Source organism: Hemiscyllium ocellatum, chromosome 6 (genome assembly GCF_020745735.1).
Source record: "Hemiscyllium ocellatum isolate sHemOce1 chromosome 6, sHemOce1.pat.X.cur, whole genome shotgun sequence".
NCBI classification, from domain to species: domain Eukaryota; kingdom Metazoa; phylum Chordata; class Chondrichthyes; order Orectolobiformes; family Hemiscylliidae; genus Hemiscyllium; species Hemiscyllium ocellatum.
The window spans coordinates 93,452,992-93,478,605 of record NC_083406.1 but is presented as its reverse complement, the minus strand read 5'-3'; the positions used below and the strand labels follow the sequence as shown (position 1 = coordinate 93,478,605).

At 42.1% G+C, this 25,614-nt stretch overlaps 1 protein-coding gene across 2 annotated transcripts in view; it reads right to left on the bottom strand.

Annotated features, from left to right (window-relative positions):
- The window catches only part of nbeaa (neurobeachin a), an 861,601-nt gene that overhangs the window by 556,755 nt on the left and 279,232 nt on the right, over window positions 1–25,614 (bottom strand). For both annotated transcript variants that reach the window (XM_060826144.1, XM_060826143.1), the window contains one exon: window positions 21,465–21,633. In XM_060826144.1, the coding sequence (XP_060682127.1) occupies window positions 21,465–21,633 (169 nt within the window). The remainder of the gene's footprint in view (window positions 1–21,464; window positions 21,634–25,614) is intronic.

The following is a 25,614-nucleotide window of genomic DNA, read 5'->3' as shown; positions in this document are numbered from 1 at the left end:
CTGTTCACCTCTATTGACAAAACCCTAGCCAGAGAAACAATAGCCAACCTGCTGGACATACAGAAGAAACAACACGATGGAGAACCGAGTAAAAAATGAGGTCTGCAAATGCTGGAGATCACAGCTGCAAATGTGTTGCTGGTCAAAGCACAGCAGGCCAGGCAGCTTCTCAGGAATAGAGAATTCGACGTTTCGAGCATAAGCCCTTCATCAGGAATAAGAGAGAGAGCCAACCAGGCTAAGATAAAAGGTAGGGAGGAGGGACTAGGGGGAGGGGCGATGGAGGTGGGATAGGTGGAAGGAGGTCAAGGTGAGGGTGATAGGCCGGTGTGGGGTGGGGGCGGAGAGGTCAGGAAGAGGATTGCAGGTTAGGAGGGCGGTGCTGAGTTGAGGGAACCGACTGAGACAAGGTGGGGGGAGGGGAAATGAGGAAACTGGAGAAATCTGAATTCATACCTTGTGGTTGGAGGGTTCCCAGGCGGAAGATGAGGCGCTCCTCCTCCAGCCGTCGTGTTGTTGTGTTCTGCCGGTGGAGGAGTCCAAGGACCTGCATGTCCTCGGTGGAGTGGGAGGGAGAGTTAAAGTGTTGAGCCACGGGGTGATTGGGTTGGTTGGTTCGGGCGGCCCGGAGGTGTTCTCTGAAGCGTTCCGCAAGTAAGCGGCCTGTCTCACCAATATAGAGGAGGCCACATCGGGTGCAGCGGATGCAATAGATGATGTGTGTGGAGGTACAGGTGAACTTGTGGCGGATATGGAAGGATCCCTTGGGGCCTTGGAGGGAAGTGAGTGTGGAGGTGTGGGCGCAAGTTTTACATTTCCTGCGGTTGCAGGGGAAGGTGCCGGGGGTGGAGGTTGGGTTGGTGGGGGGTGTGGATCTGACGAGGGAGTCACAAAGGGAGTGGTCCTTGCGGAACGCTGATAGGGGAGGGGAGTGAAATATATCCTTGGTTGTGGGGTCCGTTTGGAGGTGGCGGAAATGGCGGCGGATGATGCGTTGTATGCGGAGGTTGGTGGGGTGGTAGGTGAGAACCAGTGGGGTTCTGTCTTGGTGGCGGTTGGAGGAGCGGGGCTCAAGGGCGGAGGAGCGGGAAGTGGAGGAGATGCGGTGGAGGGCATCGTCGATCACGTCTGGGGGGAATCTGCGGTACACCTCCATCCCCCATCACGAAGGACTCAAAGCCCTCCGCTTCTTCCTTTCCCGCCGCACCAACCAGTACCCTTCCACTGACACCCTCCTTCGACTGACTGAACTGGTCCTCACCCTGAATAACTTCTCTTTTCAATCCTCCCACTTCCTCCAAACTAAAGGAGTTGCCATGGGCACCCGCATGGGCCCCAGCTATGCCTGCCTCTTCGTAGGATATGTGGAACAGTCCATCTTCCGCAACTACACTGGCACCACCCCCCACCTTTTCCTCCGCTACATCGATGACTGTATCGGCGCTGCCTCGTGCTCCCACGAGGAGGTTGAACAGTTCATCAACTTTACTAACACCTTCCATCCGTACCTGAAATTCACCTGGACTGTCTCAGACTCCTCCCTCCCCTTCCTAGACCTTTCCATTTCTATCTCGGGCGACCGACTCAACACAGACATCTATTATAAACCGACTGACTCCCACAGCTACCTGGACTACACCTCCTCCCACCCTGCCCCCTGTAAAAACGCCATCCCATATTCCCAATTCCTTCGTCTCCGCCGCATCTGCTCCCAGGAGGACCAGTTCCAATACCGCACAGCCCAGATGGCCTCCTTCTTCAAGGACCGCAGATTCCCCCCAGACGTGATCGACGATGCCCTCCACCGCATCTCCTCCACTTCCCGCTCCTCCGCCCTTGAGCCCCGCTCCTCCAACCGCCACCAAGACAGAACCCCACTGGTTCTCACCTACCACCCCACCAACCTCCGCATACAACACATCATCCGCCGCCATTTCCGCCACCTCCAAACGGACCCCACCACCAAGGATATATTTCCCTCCTCTCCCCTATCAGCGTTCCGCAAGGACCACTCCCTTCGTGACTCCCTCGTCAGATCCACACCCCCCACCAACCCAACCTCCACCCCCGGCACCTTCCCCTGCAACCGCAGGAAATGTAAAACTTGCGCCCACACCTCCACACTCACTTCCCTCCAAGGCCCCAAGGGATCCTTCCATATCCGCCACAAGTTCACCTGTACCTCCACACACATCATCTATTGCATCCGCTGCACCCGATGTGGCCTCCTCTATATTGGTGAGACAGGCCGCTTACTTGCGGAACGCTTCAGAGAACACCTCCGGGCCGCCCGAACCAACCAACCCAATCACCCCGTGGCTCAACACTTTAACTCTCCCTCCCACTCCACCGAGGACATGCAGGTCCTTGGACTCCTCCACCGGCAGAACACAACTACACGACGGCTGGAGGAGGACCGCCTCATCTTCCGCCTGGGAACCCTCCAACCACAAGGTATGAATTCAGATTTCTCCAGTTTCCTCATTTCCCCTCCCCCCACCTTGTCTCAGTCGGTTCCCTCAACTCAGCACCGCCCTCCTAACCTGCAATCCTCTTCCTGACCTCTCCGTCCCCACCCCACTCCGGCCTATCACCCTCACCTTGACCTCCTTCCACCTATCCCACCTCCATCGCCCCTCCCCCTAGTCCCTCCTCCCTACCTTTTATCTTAGCCTGGTTGGCTCTCTCTCTTATTCCTGATGAAGGGCTTATGCTCGAAACGTCGAATTCTCTATTCCTGAGAAGCTGCCTGGCCTGCTGTGCTTTGACCAGCAACACATTTGCAACGATGGAGAACCGATCAACAAAGACTGCATACTCAAACTACTGGAACTGTGCCTCACAACACATTTCACACTCAACAACCAAATATATGAACAAATCAACGGCACACCCATGGGCTCACCCATCTCTAGACTCATAGCAGAAGCTGTAATGCAAAGATTAGAACAAACAGTCTTACCGCAAATTCAACCCAAACTCTGGGTCAGATATGTGGATGACACCTTTGTAATCATTAAAAACACAGAAATAGAAAACACACAACGGATCATCAATGCCATACTCTTAGGAATCAGATTCACTAGAAAGGAAGAAGAGGACAACCAACGCCCATTCCTAGACGTGATGGTACAGAGAACACTGAACAGAGAATTCACCACAAAGGTATACAGGAAAGCCACACACACAAATTAAGCGCTGAACTACGAAAGTAACCATCCCAACACACAAAAAAGAAGTTGCATCAAGTCACCGTTCAAAAGGCAGAACTGCAAAAAGAGGAAGAACACCTCTACAATGCATTCGCCAAAAACGGATACCCGCGCAATTTCATCAACAGATGCCTAAGGGAAAGACAACGGAATGAGGACATGCCACAACCCAAAGGACGAGCCACGTTACCATACATCAAGAACATTTCTGAACTGACAGCCAGACTACTATGACTATTAGAATTCATAACAGCACACAAACCAACTGCCACTCTCAGACAACAACTCACCAGGACAAAGGACTAGATAGCCAGCATGAGCAAAACCAACGTAGTATACAAAATCCCATGCAAGGACTGCACAAAACACTACATAGGACAAACAGGAAGACAGCTAATGATCTGCATCCATGAACACCAACTAGCCACAAAACGACACGACCAGCTATCCTTAGCAGCCACACACGCAGATGACAGGCAATATGAGTTCGACTGGGACAACCCTACTATTATAGGACAAGCCAAACAGAGAACAGCCAGGGAATTCCTGGAGGCATGGCACTCATCCACAGATTCTATCAACAAGCACATCGACCTGGACCCAATATACTGGCCACTGCAGCGGATAGCTGGAACTGACAACTGGAAGCGGCAAAGACTAACCACTATAAATGCTGGAGGAAACAACACAGAAGCATTTCACAGGAGGCTCCCAAGCACTGAAGAGATCACCTAGACAGGGGACGAAACGTCTGCGACATAAATTCCTAGCTCGGTGAACAGAACCATAACAACGAGACCCGAGGTACAAATCTTCTCACAAACTTTGAAAGAAATCAAAGTTAAAAAGTTAACCATTATGGTCTTTCCTACTAAAAAAGTTGAAAAACAAAGAAACATAGTTAACAGTTCAATACCACAGACCATAATGCATGGCCATGCTGGGCTTGCATTCCTCACAAGGACTCAACCATGCCCCCACCACTATGCCAGGCTGCTGTTCTTACCACGTTGCAGCCTGTTCCTGCTTCCACTGCTGCCTCGGGCTGCTGGCCACTCTGGGTCACCTGTTTTCACTGCTTTGGAGCCTGTTCCTGCTCCCATTGCTGCCTTGTACTGTCTGCTCTCACTCTCTCTGCTGATTGTGCCAGGCTACCTGCTCTCACTTTCACTACCAGGTGCTTTGAACAGCCTGCTCTCATTCTCATCACCAGCATAAATTCATAGCTGGAAGTAGCAGAACTGCAAAACTTACAATCATATCCATTGGTTCTGGGAAGGTTTATTGCACACTGCTTCATAAACATGTATCCTACCCTGAAATTTCACCAGATTGACAACTAATTTTTAGCTACGCGTAGCATGGTATGACCTCATGCAGTCTTCATTGACAGAGTTGGTTCCTAGGTTTGATGATAATTTTAACTCTCAGGACATGGTGTGCCATGAATTTACAAATTACACAAATGACCATTCTGCTGTTGCTGATGTCCCACAGGTCTTCATTGATGCCCAAGTTCTGAGTTGCCTGGTCTTTTCAAAATTCATCCGATTTAGCATGATTTACTATCTTACGACACAATGTAATAACAGGACTTAGTCGACAGAAGGATTGTGCTGTAGCCACTCCTACCAACACTATCACAAACAGATGCAACTGCAAAAGATATATTGGCGACGATGCGGTCAAGTTGATCTTTCCCTCACCACTTAGTAGAGGACTTGGCCAGTTCAGACAGTAGTGATGCTACAAAATATATTCAATGACCCAATTTTCCACTACTTATCTGAAGAGATTTCAAAGACTAACAACTCTCAGAACAAACTCTTTCATGCTGGTGGTACCCCACCTGTCATAGTTTGTCAAGCTAAAATTGACAGATATGTTCCAATTCTGATTCTTGTTATATAGCCAATCTTCTATCCATCCGAATATATCATTCCCATGTGCTCTTATCTTGTGTAATAACCTCTTAAGTGACACTTTATCGTACACCTTTTGTAAATCCAAACACATACATTGATTGGTTCCGTCTATCGGTCTGGGTGTTAAATCCTCAGAGAACATAGGTATGATTTCCCTTACATAAAATTTGACTCAGCATGATTGTATTATGAGTTTCAAAATACATTGCTACTAGCTCCTCAATAATGGATTCTAATAGTTTCCGAATAACAGATGTTAGACTTACCAGCCTATTGCCACTTGCTGCCTAATTCCTTCCTTTCTTGAATAATTGAAGCTTCACAATCAACTGAGGCCTTTCCAGAATTGAGAGAATTTTGGAAAATTGCAAAGCATGTATTATCTCTGCAGCCATTTTAAGAGTTGGACTGTAGGGTCTGTTTCTATGCTGTACATCACTACAACTCTCTGTCCATGGATCAAATAGACTCTCAGAGGACACGTGAGCCTTTAGTCCCACGAGCTTAATGAGCAATTTTCTTTCTCCAGTAATCATAAGTGTTCTTCCCTCTCTTTGGCGCCGTCCACCTCTTTTCTACTGTTCTTTTGGTTGGAAAGTTATTGCTTTCAACTGTGAAGATAGATACACAATTCTTTTTGAAAGTTTCTACCATTTCCTTGTTCCCTACGATCAATCACCCAATCTCACTCTAAGAGACAATGCTCACCTTAACCCCTTTCTTTTTCATTTGCAAAAACTTTTACTGTCTGTTCTCACTCCTCAAGCTCAAATTCCTACTTGTATTTTAGATCATTTATCAGTTTCAAAAATTCTGAATCTTCTAACCTTCTAGATGTCCTGGACATCTTTTCGTTGAACTCAACACCACCCTTAACTTTGCAAGAGGATTCACAGTAGGGATTCGCAGTAGGTAAAAACAATGACTGCAGATGCTGGAAACCAGATTCTGGATTAGTGGTGCTGGAAGACCACAACAGTTCAGGCAGCATCCATGGGGCAGTAAAATCGACGTTTCAGGCAAAAGTCCTTCATCAGGACTTCCTTAGTTCGCCACAATGGTACATCCTTCTCATAGAGTCTCTCTTATATCATAATTTCTTAAAGGTCTGGCAAAGATTCTCTATGATTTCATCTTTTAACCTAGTTTCCCAATACATTGTGGATTATTCTGCCTTGAATTACCTTTAAGTTTAAAATGTTAGTTTTAGACCCAAATTTCTCATCCGCAAACTGACGACAAAATGTTACCATGCTTTGATCACTCACTCTTACCTCAAAGATCCTTTAATATGGTAATTTTCTAATCCTGTCTCATTTAGACCTACTAATGTGAAACAATGTCTCTACTTAGTTGTAGAATGAATTTTCTAAGCAATTGTTCTGAATTCATTCTGTCACTCAATTTCTAGGCTACTTCTCTCGCCCAATCCCAGTGAGGATTGAAAACTTCCACAAATGTTCCAGTATATATCTTACAGCCTGCACTATTTCTAACTGATACCCTGTCATAACAATACAACTCTAGTCAGAGGGTCTATAAACCACTCCCACCAATCACCAAACCTTTGCTATTAGTTATTTCCATCTAATATATCCTCTGAACCAGGATCCTTTCTGACTTGCAGTATTAACCTCACCTTCAAATAACAGAACTCCTCCAGTTCCATTTTGTTGCTACCTGTCTTCTGAAATATCAAAACTCTTGAATACCTGTATTCAGGTTCAAGTTCAGGCTACTTTGCTACCATGCCTCTGTAATGGTTCTCTTATAATGTTCATTTACTTCGACTTGTGCTATTAATTCATCCATCTTGTTTGGAATGCTACAGACACACTGATAACCTTTAACACCTATTTAAAAATATTTTTCCTTACTTTGTTCCTAATTGGCAATGCATACATACGTTGTATGCTCTGTTACTTCTAGTTATAAGTACCCACCTGGCCATCCTGCACTATGGCTCTATCCCTTCATTTTCCAAATCTCTCCTCACATGACAAACACTAGTTGAAAAGAGAAATGGAGAAAGGAAACCAATGTTTCAGATTTTAAGAGAACAAAGGCTGAAAATCAAAACTTCTGTGGAGGCAGAAACTGCAGAAAACATGGTGGGACATGTTTATACATTAATGATCTAAATGAAGGAACTGAGGGCATTCTGGCTACGTTTGCAGACAATTCAAAGATATGTAGAAGGACTGGTAGTATTGTGGAGCTGGGGAGGCCGCAGATGGATTTGGACAACTTAGGAGAGTGGGCAAAGAAGTGGCAGGTAGAACATGTGGGAAAGTGAGGTCAGGTCCCCACCCAACCTGGCTCCGTGAACCTGCATTTGACCACCTTCTCTCACCAGCCCCTTGCACATGAGGTAACCATGCCATGTGTAGTCATACACTGTGGTCCCTCTTAAAGCCAGTGTTCTCCTGATCAACATTCCCTGTAATTTTTCTTGTTCTGAAGTAGTTTTCACTGTTAGGTAGACTTCTGAGATATGTGCACAGAAATGCTTCCAAAAGTAGAAGCTAAGCATTGCAAAACTTGATATATGTGGAGGAGATTCCAAGCAGCGGTTCAGAGGCGATAATGCTCCTGGCCACAAATTCACCTCTGGTAAAAAGCCTTTTCCATCCTGTTTTATTGCAGCTCCTCTTGCAGATATCAATTGCACCCACTTTCACAATTGTAACTCTCACTTTCCACCAGCCTGCAGTCCCCAATCCCAGAAGGTTGCAGAATCTAGTTCCCACTGCAGCAGCTCCCCTGTCCTCCTCAGCACCCTTTTCTCTTTTTCTTCTTGAATGAATCAGACAGACTGACTATAGCCCCACATGACCTAACCAGACAGCACAAGACAAGAAGTGCCCAGACCCTTGACTGATGCTTATATATCTCCCTGACCACTTTGTCCCTACCCCTGTGGACCCACTGTACTGACTGTGGCCCACTCCGAGAAAGCAGGGCATATTGCTTGACCAAGAACACCTTGACTGACTGTAGTCAATCCCTTTGACTGGTTTCAGAGGCTGCCCTTGAACAATTGCATCAGAAGTCACTAACTGATTAGTCCTCATTGAAGACCATAAAGGAACCACTTCCCTAAGGTTTTTGAGACAGGTCTGCTTGCTTGCTGTACATGCAATGTGTTTGCAGAATAAGCTGCTGGAAGGGAAATGGATGGCCTTGTGGTATTATCACTGGACTGTTAATCGAGGAGATCCAGCTAACATTCTAGGGTTTGAATCCTACTACTACACATGGTGGAATTAGAATTCAATTTTAAAAATCTGGAATTAAGATCTAATGATGACTTTGAATCCATTGTTGATTATCAGAAAATCCATCTGATTCACTAACCCTCTTTATGGAAGGAAAATATTATCCTTACATGGTCTGGCTTACAGTGAATTCCAGACCCCAGAGCAATGTGCTTGACTCATAACTGCCTTCTGGGCAATAAATGCTGGCATAACCAGTGATGCTCTTATCCCATGAACGAAATTTTTTAAAAAAAAGTGCTGGGTGTGAAACTGACATAACATACTACAGTACTGCAAGGTGTCCACATGTTTGACTGAGGTCCAGCAAGGTAAACTGCCTGGTTGTGTTACTGAGCTAATCGGCAAGGTAAGGCATGGATGCTGCAAGCATGCAGGCATGTGCTAAGTGAGCAATGCTAAGTGAACAGGCAAGCAGCTGAAACGTAGTCTGGTCCAATTCATGAACTGGATGTCTGTCAATGGATGCAAAGTGTCCTTGATGTAGCCTTTAAATGCTAGTTGCTACTGGCAATGCAATGGAAATCTGTGCCTCCTTAACATCTTGCATGCATAATGAGGTGAACCATAATGGTTGAGGGGGTTTGGCAAATGTCAGAGGCCAATGTCTGTGGATGAGGGTTGGTGTATAGCTGGTGTTGCCCTGTGATGTTTGGTCCTTAGCAACATGGAGGCACATAGCAGTCAGCAATGAGCTAAAGTCATCAGGTGCCTGCTCTGATTTTCATATCGAGATTACTCAACATCTAGCTTGATGGCATATTTGGTAAGATAAGTTGAATATTAATGAGGTAAATTGGGCTGGTAAAAATATTAAAAATATAATTGGCTTATTTGACAACATGCCAGTATCCACCAATAAACTTTCTTCAGCACTCATCAAAAATATAATAGATGGAGCAAAAGAGTTCTAATTTTGGCACAGGCTTCACCAGACTGTTTAACTGATTCTGTCACAAATCTCATCACAGCCCATGTCACTCAGATCCTTTAAGATTCTGCCCTCACTCTCGCTGCATTCAATCCCCTGCTATCATCTCCATAAAACTTAGTTGGCACCATCATACCTTTCATAAGTACATCACGGTAACAGCAAAGAATACAGAATATAGTGTTACAATTACCAAACTGCAGAGAAAAATCAACTCTAATATCAGAGGTCCGTTCATAAGTCTGATAACAGCAGGAAGAAACTGTTCTTAAATCCGTTGCTACACATTTTCAAGCTTGTGTATCTTCTGCAAGGCGCAAGAGAGTATATCTGGGATGGAAGAGATCTTTGATTAAGTTGGCTGATTTCCCAAGGCAGCAAGTATACATGGAGTCAATGGTAGGAAGCTGGTTTTTATGATGGACTGGACTGCGTTCACAACTTTCTAAATTTCCTCTAGTCTTGGGCAGAGCAGTTGCCATATTTAGCTATGATGCAAGTGGATGGGATGCTTTCTATGGTGCATCTTTCAAAATTGCCAAGAATCACTGTGGACATGCTGTATTTCATTAGTCTTCTGAGGAAGTAGAGGCGGTGACATGCTTTCTTGACTGTAATGTTGCTAGGGATAGACAAGAACAGATGGTTGGTGATGTGAACTTCTAAGAACTTGAAGCTCTTGACCACCTCCACCTTAGCAACATTGATACAGACAACAGTGTGTCCTCCACTCCATTTCCTGAAGTCAATGATCAGCTCCTTCATTTTTCTGATATGGAGGTGAAGATTGTGTCACTTTCACCGTGCCACTTGGCTATCTCTTTCCTGTAGTCTGTTGCATTGTTGTTTGAGATCCAACCCACTTTCTGGTGTCATCAGCAAATTTGTTAATGGAGATAGAGCTGAATTTGGCCACATAGTCATCACTGTACAAGGAGTAAAGTAACAGGCTGAGTACACAGCCTTGCGGGACACTAGTGTCGGGGATTATTGTGGAGGAGGTGCTGTCACATAATCTTACTAATTGTGATGTGCAAGGCAGGAAGTCAAGAATCAAGTTTTAGAGAGGGGAACAGCGTCCTAGGTCTCAGATTTTGGAAACGAGTTTTGATGAAATTATCATGTTGAAGATGGAGCTAGTCAATAAATAGGAGTCTGACATTATTCCTTGCTATTCAGATGTTTTAGGAATAAGCATAGGGCCAGGGAAAGGGCATATATCATTGTCCTATTGTGACAGTATGCAAATTGCAACAGAGGCTGGACTTGATGTATGCCATTACTAACCTCTCGAAGCACTTCATAATGATGATGGCAGAGCCACCAGACGGTAGTCATTAAGGCTCATTGCCTGATTTTTCTTTGGCACAAGGATGATAGTAGTCTTCTTGAGGCAGGTGGGACCCTTCACATCGTAGTAAAGAGATGTAAAGGATGTTTGCAAAAACCCCCACCAGCTGGTCCACAAAGGATCTCAGTGCATGGCGGGGACTCCATCCAAGCCAGTTGTTTTTCCATGGGATCATCCTTAAGAAGGCCACTCTGATGTCTGTAAGGGGTGACTGTGGATACAGGTGTATCCAAGTCTATTGGGACAGGTGACATCATTTCACTGATCTTCTGTTCAAATCCAGTGCAGACTGCATTGACCTCACTGGAGATGGATGAATTGTTGTTCGTGATTCTATTTAACTCATTTCACTTGACTTCCTTTAGTAGTCCTTTATATTGTGCAAGCCTTGCCATATCACGTGGTTAGTCTAAGACTCCAGTTTAGTCTGGCATCCCTGATAGCTTTGCGAAGATTGTATCGAGCTCTCCTGCATAGGTCAGAGTCACCCAACTTAAAAGACCTGACTTGGACTTCAATAGCAAGTGGATCTTCCAGTTCATCCATGCTTTCCAGTTGGGGAACACTTATTTTGTTGGCATGCAGTCCCCTTACACACCCACTGACAAAGTCTGTAATGGTAGTGGCATACTCATTGGTTGGTTGCAGAGTTCTAAATTATGGACCAGCCCACCAACTCCAAGCAGTCACATACGAGCCTGTCTGTTACTTCAAACCAGTATTGTACAACTTTCTGTATCGAATCCTAATGCTTCAGTTTCTGCTTACAAGTCAAGAAAAGAGCACAGCACAATTTACTAAAATGTTTCTGCAGTAATTGGAACAAGGTCAGCAGATGAATCTCCTACAATGAGTTCACTGATCAGGGTTAACATGGTTCAATCACGTTGACAGATATAAACAGGAGTATATAGAAGTTGGTTCTGAGCTAGCTGGGTCAATGCCATGTATTGTATACAAGTAAATCAAGGATGACTTCTTTGAGTTATTTAAATTTCCTTTATTAATAATGCAATTGTACCTACTTCTCTTGCATCGTCTGCCCCATTTCGCCAGAAATTCTATACTCTGAAATGTTGAGCTGCCAATCCTATCCTTCCCTCAAACATGCCTCAGTAATTGCAACAACGTCACATTCTCACATGCTGATCTGTGCTCTAAATTCATCCAGCTTACCAATCAAGCTCTTCGCAATAAAATAGATGCAATTTAGCTTTGATATAAAGATGAATTAGGGATTAAACTAGATGCTGTCAAAAACATACATGAGCGTATCATGCTGATCAGTTGATGCTATGAGAAACTCCTGTCTTAGAATTGCACTTTACAAAATAATTAAACTATGAATCAAAATTTTGTAGTTTTAGCCCATGTGTAAACCAGATCATCTGGTGTTGCAATAGTTGGGGAGCAACTATATCCTGAAAGATGTCTCAGGACCTCTCAGAAATTGATCATGCGGCAATTGCCTCAGAAATTGAAAGTGACGATTGATGATTGTCTCAAACTGTCCAGAAAAAAAAGTCTTAACTCTGAGTGGAAGAATTTATTTTAACAGTCAGGAAAATTGAGACCAAATAAATTCTGTTCTAACTCCCAGTTAACTACAAAACTTAGACACACTGACTCCCGACATTCCCCAGACCTGAACCGATCTCAACCTTTGCACGACCTCATTCAAGCAATTCACCCTGACCCCCATCCTTAAATCTGACTTCCCCTTGCATCCCTTCTGATCAAAACTTTTCTCTCTCTGCATCCCTCCCCTTCCAGGCCCAACACCTCAACTCTCCATACTCCACTTCATGACCCAATAGCTTCTCCAACTATCAACCCATTCATCATGGTACTTTCGCCATCTGGTCATCTTGCTGACACAACCTGGGCCGGATTCCTCACATTTTGGACTGATCCTGATCAGTACCACCCATTTCGACCAATGTCAGACCCACCAGGATCACCTCTCTTTCCTCCCCTTTCACGGTTCCAACTTATACTGAACACAACTCAATCTCCCAACTCAAGGCCTCCTTCTCTGTCTCCCTGCATGTCCCCCACAACTCCTCATCTGAACGTGATACCCCTGAACCTCTTACATTCCCCCAACTTGGTCTCACTGGCCCCTGGCACTTTACATCCCTACCCGCACCTTGCCACTCTGCCCCTTAATGCACCCTTCCTACCTTTTAACCCCATCCTCTCATCCAATTCTCTCTTGCTCAATAACCAACCAAAAGACACATTAAATCGCAGTAAGACAATTAAATGTTAATAGAGCCAGTGTCATGCAGCATGGAAACATACTCTTCGGTCCAACCAGTCTAGGCTGACCATGATCCCAAACTAAACTAGATCCACCTGCCTGCATTTGGCCCATTTCTTTCCAAACCTTTCCTATGCATGCACTTATGTTAATGTGTTTTATACATTGTAGCTGGACTTGCATTTACCATTTGTCTAGCAGTTCATTCTACACATGAACTAATCCTTTTGAAAAAGAAAATTGATCTTCATGTCCTTTTTAAATCTTCCTTCTCTCACCTTAAAAAATGCCCCCTAATATGGAATTCCCCCACCAAAGAGAAAAGACTCTTGTCATTCACCTGATCTATGCTCATGATTTTATAAACCTTCAACTCCTACACTATAGTGAACTAAGTCAAAGCCTTTCCAGTTCATTTTTATTTATCAAACCATCTATTCACAGAAACAGTCTCATAAATGTTTTCTGAACACTCTCAATTTAGTAATATCCTTCCTATAATAGTGACCAGAACTGCAGACAGTACTCCAGAAGCTTCACCAACATCCTGTAGACCCTCAACATTACGTCCCAACTCCTATACTCAAAGTTCTGAGTAAGGAAGGCAAGCATGCTAAAGACTTTATTAACCACCATCTACCTGTGATGCAAATTTCAAAGAATAACGTACCCGTCCCCTTAGGTCTCTGTTCTACAAGACTACCTAGGACCTACCATAAATTGTAAACCCTATCCTTGTTTGTATTATCCAAATTAAACTCCATCTACCAAATCCTCAGCTCATTGACCCAATTGATAAAATTCGCTTTGCAATAATAGATAATCTTTTTCACGGTCCACTATACCACCTGAAAAAGCCAATATCCCCTCACCAAGTCACCACTTATTTGCACATATACAGTACATGACACTGACCCAGCTAGCATAGAGCCGCCTGCTATTGAGAACAGAGCCCTTGTTTATGTCTGTCAGCCCAGACTCCTTGATTGTACCTGGTTAACAGCCCTAATCAGGGAACTCATATTCTAATCACTACATCCCTCCCAGTCTACGTCCTGGGAGATAAGCCCATTCTTTTGTTCCTGTAGCTTCTTCTGGGACATTTTTGCACCAGGTCTGGTTCATCCGACTGTGCCTTCAATATTGGGAGCATATACCGGGCCTCAGACTCCCACTCGTGCCCAGAGCATCTAGGGCAAAATTAATCTTCCACAGATGTAATGGCATACAGCCTGCAACATCTGCTGTATTCATCTCGTTGTCAGAGGTTTCAGCGATGTTAGGCGAAGGGGGAGAACCCACAGGTTCTGGTAGCCTTGCTGGATATTCTAAGGGGTCAAGTATGTTTTGCTCCTGCACCTGTTTGAGAGGTTGAAGCTTTCATATGGTCCACGTACTTGTTCAGGACTGCCTCTCCCTACCTGAACTTTGAACGCCATGGGACTTGGCCTCATGTCGACCATGCCGCTTACCTATGCAGGACCACTCCCATGGTTTTGACACCAAACGTCGTCCCCTGAAGTAAATTGCTTCTCTTCTTTAGAGGAGTCTTGTATCCGGCCTTGGCGTTCCTAATGCTGTTTCATCCTCCTGCCCCAGGTCTGGGAAGACCAGGCCCAACCTGGGTGCAGAGTAAAAGAATGAATCTGCATGAATACAAGAACTAATGCAATTTATAAAAAAGGGGCATGCCTAACTGCATGTCCCAAACTGTCCTATACGATAATGATCCAGCTGAATTAAATCTACACAGGACAATTCTGAAGCCTCCATCTGACACAATGTGAAAAAGCAAGTACAAAACAGGCAATCTGACAGTGATTGCTGCTCTATAATAATTTAAGCCTATAACTGATTTTTTTTGTAAACATTCAGGTGTTATGGACTTTGAAGGCTAGGCTAGTTTTTATTGCCATTTCCTAGTTGCCTGTGAGGAGGTGGTGTTAGTCGTTTTCTTGAATTGCTGCAGTCAATGTGGCATAGGAACCTAGATCCACAATGCTGTTACGATTCTGACTCAGCGATCCCACTGAAGAGCAAGCGCTATGTTTCCAAGTCTGGATGATGAGTAGCTTGGAGAGAATCTTAACAGGTAATGGTGTTCAATGTATCAGTTTTCGTTATCCTTCTAGGGGTAATGATCACAAGTATGGAGAGTGCTGTTTAAGGAGCCTGAATTTTTGATGTGCCTTTTGCAGATGGTACACACTGCTACCTCTGTTTGTCAGTGAAAGAGGGTGTGGATGTCCTGCCAATTCACTAGCTGCTTTGTATGGGATCGTGTCAAGCTTCTCAAGTGCTACTGCAGCTGCATTCCTGGGTTATGCCTTGTCGATTGTGGTCAGGCTATTTTTTGGGAGAAAAGACAGAAGGTGAGATGATCAAAGCAGAAATTCCAGCCTCTGATTTATTCTTGTAGCCAGAGCATTTTTATGATTGACTAGAAATTGAAATGGACCAATGGTAATCCCCATGATGTTTATCGTGGGTAATTCAACATCTGTAGCACCACTGAATATCAAGTGGCAATGGTTAGATTTTCTTATATTGGTCATGGTCTTTGCCTGGCAATTGCACAGCACAAATGTTATATGCTTTTTGTCAGCCCAATCTGGATATTGTTCAGATCTTGTTGCATTTAGACACATATCTTTCATTATGTGAGTTGCCACAAATGTTGCTGAACAAGTGCAATTATCAGTGAACATTCTCACTTGCCACCTTATGCTGAAGCAGATGAATATGGTTGGGCCTGAGTTTTTAACACAAGGAAGCCCTGCAGAAGTGCTCTGAGCCTCAAATGACTGACTTTTAACAACTGTCCTCTTTTGAGCCAGCTATCAGTCCAACCAGCAAACCTTTGTAACCTTGGCTTACATACTTGCCTCTTAAAGCATGAAGATGAACCCATTAGAACTCATAAATTGATGACTGGATGTGTGAGATTCTCCATTTTAGGCATGTAAAAGAGTAGCATCTCATATCAGATTCTTCGGGTCAATCAATAATTAATGACCTGCTTTAATAACTGGTCACTTTCATCATGACAATCTGTTGATGAATTAATTAAGTCAAAGTATTTTCACAGAAAAACACCTTAAGTTGCATTTTTGTTCTCTTGGTTACTTAAAATGCATAATATTCTAAATATAGTTTTCAACAACTTAACTTACCCATTTCATGTTTTTTTTGGCATCACTCTGCCGCCTGATCTTCACGTCTTGCTACCTTCCTTTGCAATAGATACAACATCTACCCATTCATTGCCTCCAACATACATAACACAAGCATTTCTTTCATGCAACTTTTTAAATTTAGAATATGACCATTTGCTTGTCACAATGTGGTCTTCGTTACATTGGGGTGACCTAATATCGATTGGATGAATGCTTTTCAAAACTACCCTGCTTTGTTTGCAATGCAACCCAGCATTTGCAATTATGTACCGCTTTAATTTTCAAACTCACTTGCATTTGAAACTCTTCGTCCTTGGCTATCTTTACTATTCGGGTGCAGCTTACCATAAGCTAAAGGAACAGAATATCATCATTCTTTTAGAAGCTGTTCAACCATTTAACAGTCTCCATTGCAATGCTCTGCTGTATTTCCATGGCAGTACGCTACCCTGAGTTTACATGTCTGATTTGCGAACTAAAATTAAGTGCATTTCCATGCTGATGATATAGCAATCTTTTCACATGGTACAAATTGATAGTCTTCATTTTTCCCAAGTCTGCTTGTTGCATCTAGTTCTAATGAGTGCAAGATGAAAAGTTTCAAGTTCTTGTCTCTTTTGAAACTTTCAAGCAATTATATTGAAGAAACAAATGTCTGCAAATAAACCATGATATTCAAGACTAATGCACCTCCTAGTGGCCATACAGTACAGAACTTGACATGTAATTCATCTAACTGGGGAAATAATTTAGGACTAAGAGTCACAACAATATGCGAAAATGCAGTTTAAGATGGAAATAAATATGAGGAAGTATAATAACCGTTCGAATGAAAAATTCAGGGCAATGAGTCGGCTCTCATTGCAGTTTGGCCAAAAGATACTTGTATTGATGGCACCAATTACTGAGCACAATACTTTGAGCCAGATTTACCCCAGAAGAGCCAGTGCCAAATTGGAAGTAAGTGGCTTCCAAGCATCCATGCTGCCAGTTTGGCATAGGAACATGCACTTTCAATATCCACGTCAGGTTCAAACATCGGTTTCAGAATTCCCGTTTGAAAATTGCATTTAACTTTTTACTTTTAATTCATTCATGAGATTTGAGCATCAGCAACATGTACATTTACTGTTCATCCTTAAATACCCTCTAGAAGTTGATGGGAGGCAACACTTTGAGCCACTGTAGTCTATGTGGTGTAACTACACACACTGATGTGAGGGAGGGCGCTTTGAAGATTTTTATCCACTGACAGTGTGGGAATGACAATACAGTTAAATGTCACAATGGTATGCTGATTAATTAATTATGGCTGGTTTATCCCCTACCCAGTTTTTTCTTCCTCATTGGGATATATCTTTGTTGCAGACCATAAACTTTTTTTAAACATCTCCCATTGTTCAGTAAACATCTTTTATGCTTTCCCACTGGACTACTGGATTGGACTACTTTTCCAGTCCACTCCAGTAAACTTTGTCCTTATTCCTTTGTAAGGAGTTTTATTTAAATTTTGCACAGTTGTTTGACTTGATTCTCACTCAAACGAAAGGCTAGATTCTACTATGCTATAGTCACTTACTCCTAAGGGATCTTTAACTCTGAAATAAGTTACTGAACCTGCCTCATTACACATCACAAGATCCAAAGCAACCTGACTCCTGGTTGAATACAAAACACATTGTTCTAGGAAACTGTCCGAAGTACTATTGATGAATTCTTCCTCATGGTTCATTTGATTTGCCAAATTAGTTTCCCAAAACTAGCTGAAAATTAAACTGACCCATTCTTCATGTGTTGCCTTTTTCTTACGTTATTTCCTGATTTATTCTCTGTCACACACAAAAAGTAGAATTTGGTGGCATACACATTACTTCCACCAGTGTGTTCTCTCTCTTGTTAATTGTTGAATACACACAAATTTGCTATAGAACAAAGAAGAGTACAGCAAAGTACAGGCCCTTCGGCACACTATGTTGTGCCGAGCATTTATCTTAATCGAAGATCAACCTAACCTACAAACACCTCAATTTATTTCTGTCCATGGGCTTGTCCAGCAGTTGGTTAAATGTCCTTGATGTATCTGATTTCACTACCACCACTGGCAGTGCATTCCACATACCCACCACTCTGCTTAAAGAACCTACCTCTGACATCTTCCCGAAACCTCCTCCAACCACTTTAAAATTATGACCCCTCATGACAGCCATTTCTGCCCTGGGGAAAAGTCTCTGGCTATCTACTCTATCTATGCCTCTCATTACTTTGCACAACTTAATCAAGTCACCTCCCTTCGTTCTTCTCTCCAGTGTGAAATGCCAGAGCTTACTCAACCTCCCATAAGACAAGCCCTCCAATCCATGCAACATCCAGATAAATCAAGGTTCTTAAACTCAATCCCCTCTCTTAATGAAAATCAAAATACCATATGCCTTAACAACCCTATCAACTTGGTGGCAACTTTGAGGGATCTATGTATATGGACCCCAAGATACTGCTGTTTCTCCATATTGTCAAGAATCCTGTCTTTCACCCTGCATTCAAATTTGATATTCCAAAATGAAACACTTCGCATTTATCCAGATCGGACTCCATTTGTCACTTCTCAAACCAGCTCTGCATCCTGTCAATGTCATGTTTTAGCCAGCAACAGCCCTCGACACTATCTACAACACCACCGACCTTTGTGTCATGACAAACTTACTAACACACCCTCCCACTTCTTCATCCAGGTCATTTATAAAAACTACAAAGAGAAGAGGCCCAAGATCAGATCCCTGCAGGATATCACCGGTCATTGACCTCCAAGTGGAATACTTTCCATCCCCGACCACTCACTGTCTTCTTTCAGCCAGTCAATTCTGTATCCAGACAGCCAAATTTCCCTGTATCCCATACCTTTTAACTTGCTGAATGAGCCTATCATGGGGAAACTTATCAAATGCCTTACTGAAATCCATATCCACCACATCCACTTGACCTTCATCAGCATGTCTTGATATGTCCTCAAAGAGCTCAATAAGGTTCATAAGGCATGATCTGCCCCTCACAAGCTATGCCAACTATCTTTAGTCAAACTATGTTTCTCCAAATAGTCAAATCCCCTCTCTCAGAATCCTTTCCAGTACCTTGTTTACCATAGACGTAAGACTAACTGGTCTGTAATTCCCAGGGATTTGTCTATCCCCTCTCTTGAACAGAGAAACAACATTCATCTCCCTACAATCATCCAGTACTACTCCCACGAGCAACAAAGACCATCGCCAGAGGCACAGCAATCTAATTCCCTCACTTCCTGTTGTAACCTTGGATATATCTGGTCCAGCCCTGGGGACTTATCTACCTTGATGCTTCCCAGAATTTCCAACACATCCACCACATCTTCCAATTGGGATAACACACTTAAAATCAAGCCCCTCTATTCCTGGAGTCGTCACAAATGTTAAAGAACTTCAAACAAGCACATAAAATTCTTTATCTCTCTGTTTTTCAGACCCAGATTGACAAAATATGGACCAGGTTTCTTACTTAACAAGAATTACTACCTATTACAAGTGATTGGACTCTATCTGCAGATAAAGAGTTAGTGTTTGATCTATAATGCTACAAATTAAACATTTAATCTCCTTATAAACCACCCTTACACAAGGAAAAATGTGTTATGAGCAAAGGAGAACTAAGACGTGATTTGTTGGTTCCTATTCACGGGTTGCTTATGGTCATTTGATCCATATGCTGGTCAGTATGTTGCTTTTCTGTCATCTTTCTGCAGATACTTCCAATGGTTTGTAAGAGACATAAGGATGTTGATTTGCTTATAACAAGTCTCTGGCTTATCAGTTAAAAGTCACAGATTAAAACAACTGCTGAAGGAAAGAAGAGTTGGTTTTCTTCAGGATTAAAATGGGTTTTGACTGCAGAGAACTGTGAAACAGGTTCTGTGCTCGTGGAGATCTCTCTGCATCTTGTTTGCATCCCCAAGCTGTTGTTACCTGAGAACCAATGACAGTTGTTGGCAGGCAAAAGACTTTTGATATCAATAACTGATCGTGAGACAATGGACCAATCAACATCATCTTTCCACCTAGCTGCATCTCGACACAGAACTCCTTGGCTCAACCACTTCAGTTACTGCTCATTCAAAAAGCTGCTTACAGAATGCTGGTCATAATTAAATGGTTACATGCTTTTCGAAATATGCAGCAATTCTTCACAAAACTCGTTACTGAATGTCACTATATCCTTTTGCTTTGTGAACCTATGCATCCCCTCTCCAAAATACCATTTTCCTCCCCATATCAGTTACTTTAAAACACTCAACAGTTCTACTAATTCAATTTGCCAGAACATTGGTCCCAGGATAGTAATCCCATTATAGTTAAATTGAAAAACATAATGCCCAAGTTATCTCCAAACTGTACAAATTCTTTCGGTAGAACCTCCTTTATAGTCCTAACAATCTCAGTACAAACAATGGATGGCAACTGGATGCCCAGGTGTCAACAAAGCCTTTAGAACTCATGCTCATAACATCATAAAACAATATCTTTCCCTAATTATACTGACCCCTACCATTGTTATATTTCTATTTTCTCCATCTTGTGAATGGCTTCCTGTACCACAGTGCCACAGTCAGTGTGTTCACTAACCCTGTATCATCACTCTCATCTACACTGCATGCAAGACATTAAACTCTGAGACATCTAACATTGCTCTCTGAACCCTGATACTTGCCTCACCATTTACTACAAATCATTAGACTCTAGCTATGGATAAACAGTTAAACTTAATGAAATAAACTCAACAAATTAAAACTCTAAACCCTTTATAAATGCCCCTTTAACAGACAGACAGTTTCTAATAGCTACAATATTGCTAATTGAATTCTCCAGTCACATACATCCACAGAAATAAATATATAAAATGATGCAAATATAGCATATCTCAAAACTTCAGAACAACTTGCATTTAGCAAATTTCTGGAGTCACCTGTAGAACAGGGTTTAAGATTTTGTTACACATTAGTAAAGAATGATTTCAGCTTCAAAAGGTCACTGAGCATTTTATTTGGACTATTCTTTTGGTTATTTAAATAATCCAATCAAGGAAACACATCTAAAAGATCTAATACCTTTTTAAAACATAATTAAGCATTTAGTGTATTTGTAGCACAAGTAAGTTTTGCACAGCATGTTTTATCAAAATTAATCATAATTATACAATTTTATAAAGTTCATGAAACACATTTTGATAGGTATCTTCTGGTCAACTGTACCACCTTACAAAATGCAACAGTTAACCAACAAAGCTAAGGAGATCTAAAACACTCACCTGTACTTGTTGGTGAGTTAATTTCTTGCCGAATATTGCGACTTATCTGACTTCCAGATCTCGCAATTTCACGTTGTGGCTCCAGTATGTCTCTGTATTTTGATACCATGAGTACAGAGATAAAGTATACAACAGCCAAAGCCAAAAACTGAGCCTGTTTACTATCATCCTATGAAGAAAAACTGGCAGTCAGTTACACTAAAATTGGACAGAGAGGTAGAGGGAATTACAATTTTAAAATGGTTTTGTTCAAATGGGATGGCTTCACAGAAGTTAAGCATGATAGTGAATTCAACAAGAGAAGGGAAATTGGGAAGGGGAAAGTTACCAAAAAACAATGCTTAGTATAACAATGATGGGGAGAAATTGGAATGTAAATCCACACTCGATAGTAATTATAGTGACCTCACAGCCACCCAAGACTAGGAATTATGAAACCCGAGGGTATCTGATTTTTTAAAAAAAGCAAGATGAAGAAAATAAAAGGACGAAATAATTAACCAAACCACTTTATACACCGAATTATACACTGGCATAGGAGTGAAAAGGAGAGGTCTTCATAACAACAGATAGTATCACTGCAAATAATAGGAAAGGATGCAGAGGAAATTTAGATTAGATTAGATTACCTACAGTGTGGAAACAGGCCCTTCAGCCCAACAAGTCCACAACAACCCTCTGAAGAGCAACCCATCCATACCCATTCCCCTACATTTACCCCTTCACCTAACACCATGGATAATTTAGCATGGCCAATTCACCTAACCTGCACATTTTTTGGATCATGGGAGGAAACTGGAGCACCCAGAGGTAACCCACACAGACACGGGGTGAATGTGCAAACTCTACACAGTTGCCTGAGGCAGGAACTGAACCAGAGTCTCTGGTGCTGTGACGCAGCGGTGCTAACCACTGTGCCACCCAGGATGCTGCCTAGAGGACATGTCTTATGAAGAAAGGTTGAGGGACCTAGGGTTTTTCGCATTGGAGTGAAGGAGGAGGAGAGGTGACTTGATAGAGGTGTACAAGATGTTGAGAGACATAGATCGAGTGCATAGCCAGGGACATTTTCCCATGGTGGAAATGGCCATCATGAGGGGGCATAATTTTAAGGTGATTGGAGGAAGGTTTGGGGAAGATATTAGAGGTAGTTTCTAAACACAGTGTCAGATACATTAGGGACATTTAAGTGACTCTTGGATGATAATAAAATGAAGAGTATGTAAGTTAGTCTGATCTGAGAGTAGGATTAAAGGTCAGCACAATATCGAGGGCCAAACGGCCTGTACTGTGCTGTACTGTTCTATATTCTATGATGAAAAGGTTGAAAAACAGTTGGGCATATTGTATCGACCTTCTGATTGTTAAGCATTAACATGATTATACGGAATTGGATAAAATCAAGAATCCAGTTATGATTAAGAATTCTAACCTGTATAAGGATTGGCAAAGAAATATCAGAATAATAAGGTAAAGAAAAGATTTAATGAATACATTCAGGGAAGTTTTACAAAGCAAGATGTCTTTAAATCTACAAAGTGAAGCACTATAATAGTTGTGTAATATTTAATTTATTTGATAAGATAGCGTTGTGGAATGGTCACAGTAATATGCACAAATTCACCACCTGAATTAAAGGAGCAATTAATAAAAGTTCAAATTCCAACAAAACCAATGAGAAAGAAAACAAACAAAATTAAATCTGCAGGCCAATGATACAGGCTCAAGACGTGCAATTACTGTTGAAAAGCAAGAGAGATATTTCCAACATAATATAATCATGGTCTACTGGTGTTATTACATGTATTAAACAAATAAAAAGGCTCTAGTAAGGGCACAGAACAATGACAAAAATAAGACTTAAGAGATTACAAAAAGTAGCAACAGGAAGCATAAAATAAAAAGGGCAAAGACACATTATAGAAAAAGTTCCAAATAATAATGGAAAAGTCTTCAAACAGTATATCAAGAAAAGAAAATGACAAATGATTAAATGCCCAGTAAGAGCAGATTTATACACAGCAACAGCAGGCATTAAGAAAATAAGATAACAATGGAATGGTCTATTTAATATTCTGCCTTAATCTTCACAATAAATAAGGATGGCATGTGATATTTTGACAATGGGATGATGAAAAGCTAGTGAAACTGGGAGGATAAGCTGAAAATTGTAAGGGATAAAATAGTCATATTGAAACCAGACAAAAATCTGGAATCTCACTGAAAGAAACAGAAGAAATTGTGGTGCCAGAAGACTGATGTTCAGGAAATAAAAAAAAGTGATAAACAAAATATAGTCAATTGAGATGTGAAGGTAAATGAATGGTCTGATCAATACTTTTTAAATAATAAAATGAAGAACCAAGTGGATAATCAATGCTTTTATTCCTAATAGAAGAATGGAGAAAACAGGGAAGTTTTCCTCAAATTTAAACTAAATAAAGTCACTCAAAACCTCTTGATGCCCCAGGTACATCAGGAAGTATAGTCAAACGAAATACATACCAAGCAAAAGTAGAAGTGACCAAAAGCTCGAGCGTTAGCTTTTAAAATATTCATTAAAGAGGAGGAAGTGGTACAAGAGCCAGAGAGGTTCAGAGATACAATTCCAGAGCTTGCAGAGTAGGCAAATGAACGCAGGTAATTGTGAAGCAAGGGAAATATTCTCAAGGATGCAGGTGGTCATTGTAATAGGGGATTCGATGCTCAAGAAAGGATACTACCATGAATGCTATTTAAACATAAGGATATAAATTTAGATTTCACTTGACACCCAAAGAAAGCCATGAAGCATTAGGGTCATGAGTGAATGGGACAAGACTTGTAACAGAATATATCAATAATAAACAAACATTTTTACAGACTAAAGAGTACAACGCCAGCTCCGAACTAGTCCAATTTAGAGATAATTAAGGCACGGACAGGATTCTAAAAAACGTTAGACCGAAGTAAGTTTAGAGTTGGAAGTAGCTGTTCCTTTTGACATGGTACAAAGTCGAAAGGTTATTTCCAAGGGGCTGGGGACAAAGAGGGTGTGGTGACAGTAAAAGCCACAAACAGCCTCGTGGTACTGTTGCTGGACTGTTAATCTAGAGACCCAGGTAATGTTCTGGGGACCTGAGTTCGAATCAACAAGGGCAGATAGTGGAATTTGAATTTAATAAATATTTGGAATTAAGAGTCTAATGATAACTAGTCTAATGAATCCTTTATTGATTGTCAGGAAACTCCAAATAGTTCGCTAATGTCCTTTAGGGAAGGAAACTGCTATCCTTACCTGGTCTGGCTTATGGTCGACTTTTAACTATCCTCTCAGCAATTAGCAATGGGCAATAAATGCTGGCCTAGCCAACGTCACCCTCATTCCGTGAATGAATAAGTAAAAAGGATGGAGATTGGGGTTGCAGATCTTCATGACTCAGCCTGAAAAGCTAGCTGTGTAGTATGCAATCGAATCTGCAACAAGTGTAGTCAAACTAGATGAGGTACGAGACAATGTTTTAAGTCTGCCCAAGCTTTAGTAGAGCAGGGTCAAAGTAATACAACAATACAAATATTTTAATATAGAGATATTGCTAATCACAATACTCAGGTTTCCTCAACTGAACCAATGCAAGACTTAAAAAATAACTGTCAATCAGAAACACTTCCTTATTTCCTGGGTTTCTTTCTTTTCGGTTGAAATAGTGTTTTAACTATTAGGACTTGCACCTTTCTGATTTAAGGTAATACTTTCCCTGTTGCCAGCATTTCACACTGAAATATAGGTGAATTATTGCGAAAAATAAACAAACGTAACAGATTCTTTCATTTTCCTTTCTTTTAAGATTCCAACATAACCTGTTCAAGAAGGACGGGTTGCATCTGAACTGGAAGGGGACCAATGTCCTGGGTGGAAGGTTTGTTCGAGTAGTTCGAGAGGGTTTAAACTAGTATGGCAGGGGGGTGGGAACCTGAGCTGCCTACCGGAGGTGAGAGTTGATGAAAATGAGGCAATAGCAAGAAGTAGACCAGCTAGTGGGAAGGATTTTCCTGGCAAGGAACCAAGGTATCAGTTAAAGTGTGTTTGCTTTAATGCAAGGAGCATCAGGAATAAAAGTGATGAGCTTAGAGCATGGATCAGTACCTGGTGCTATGATGTTGAGACCAT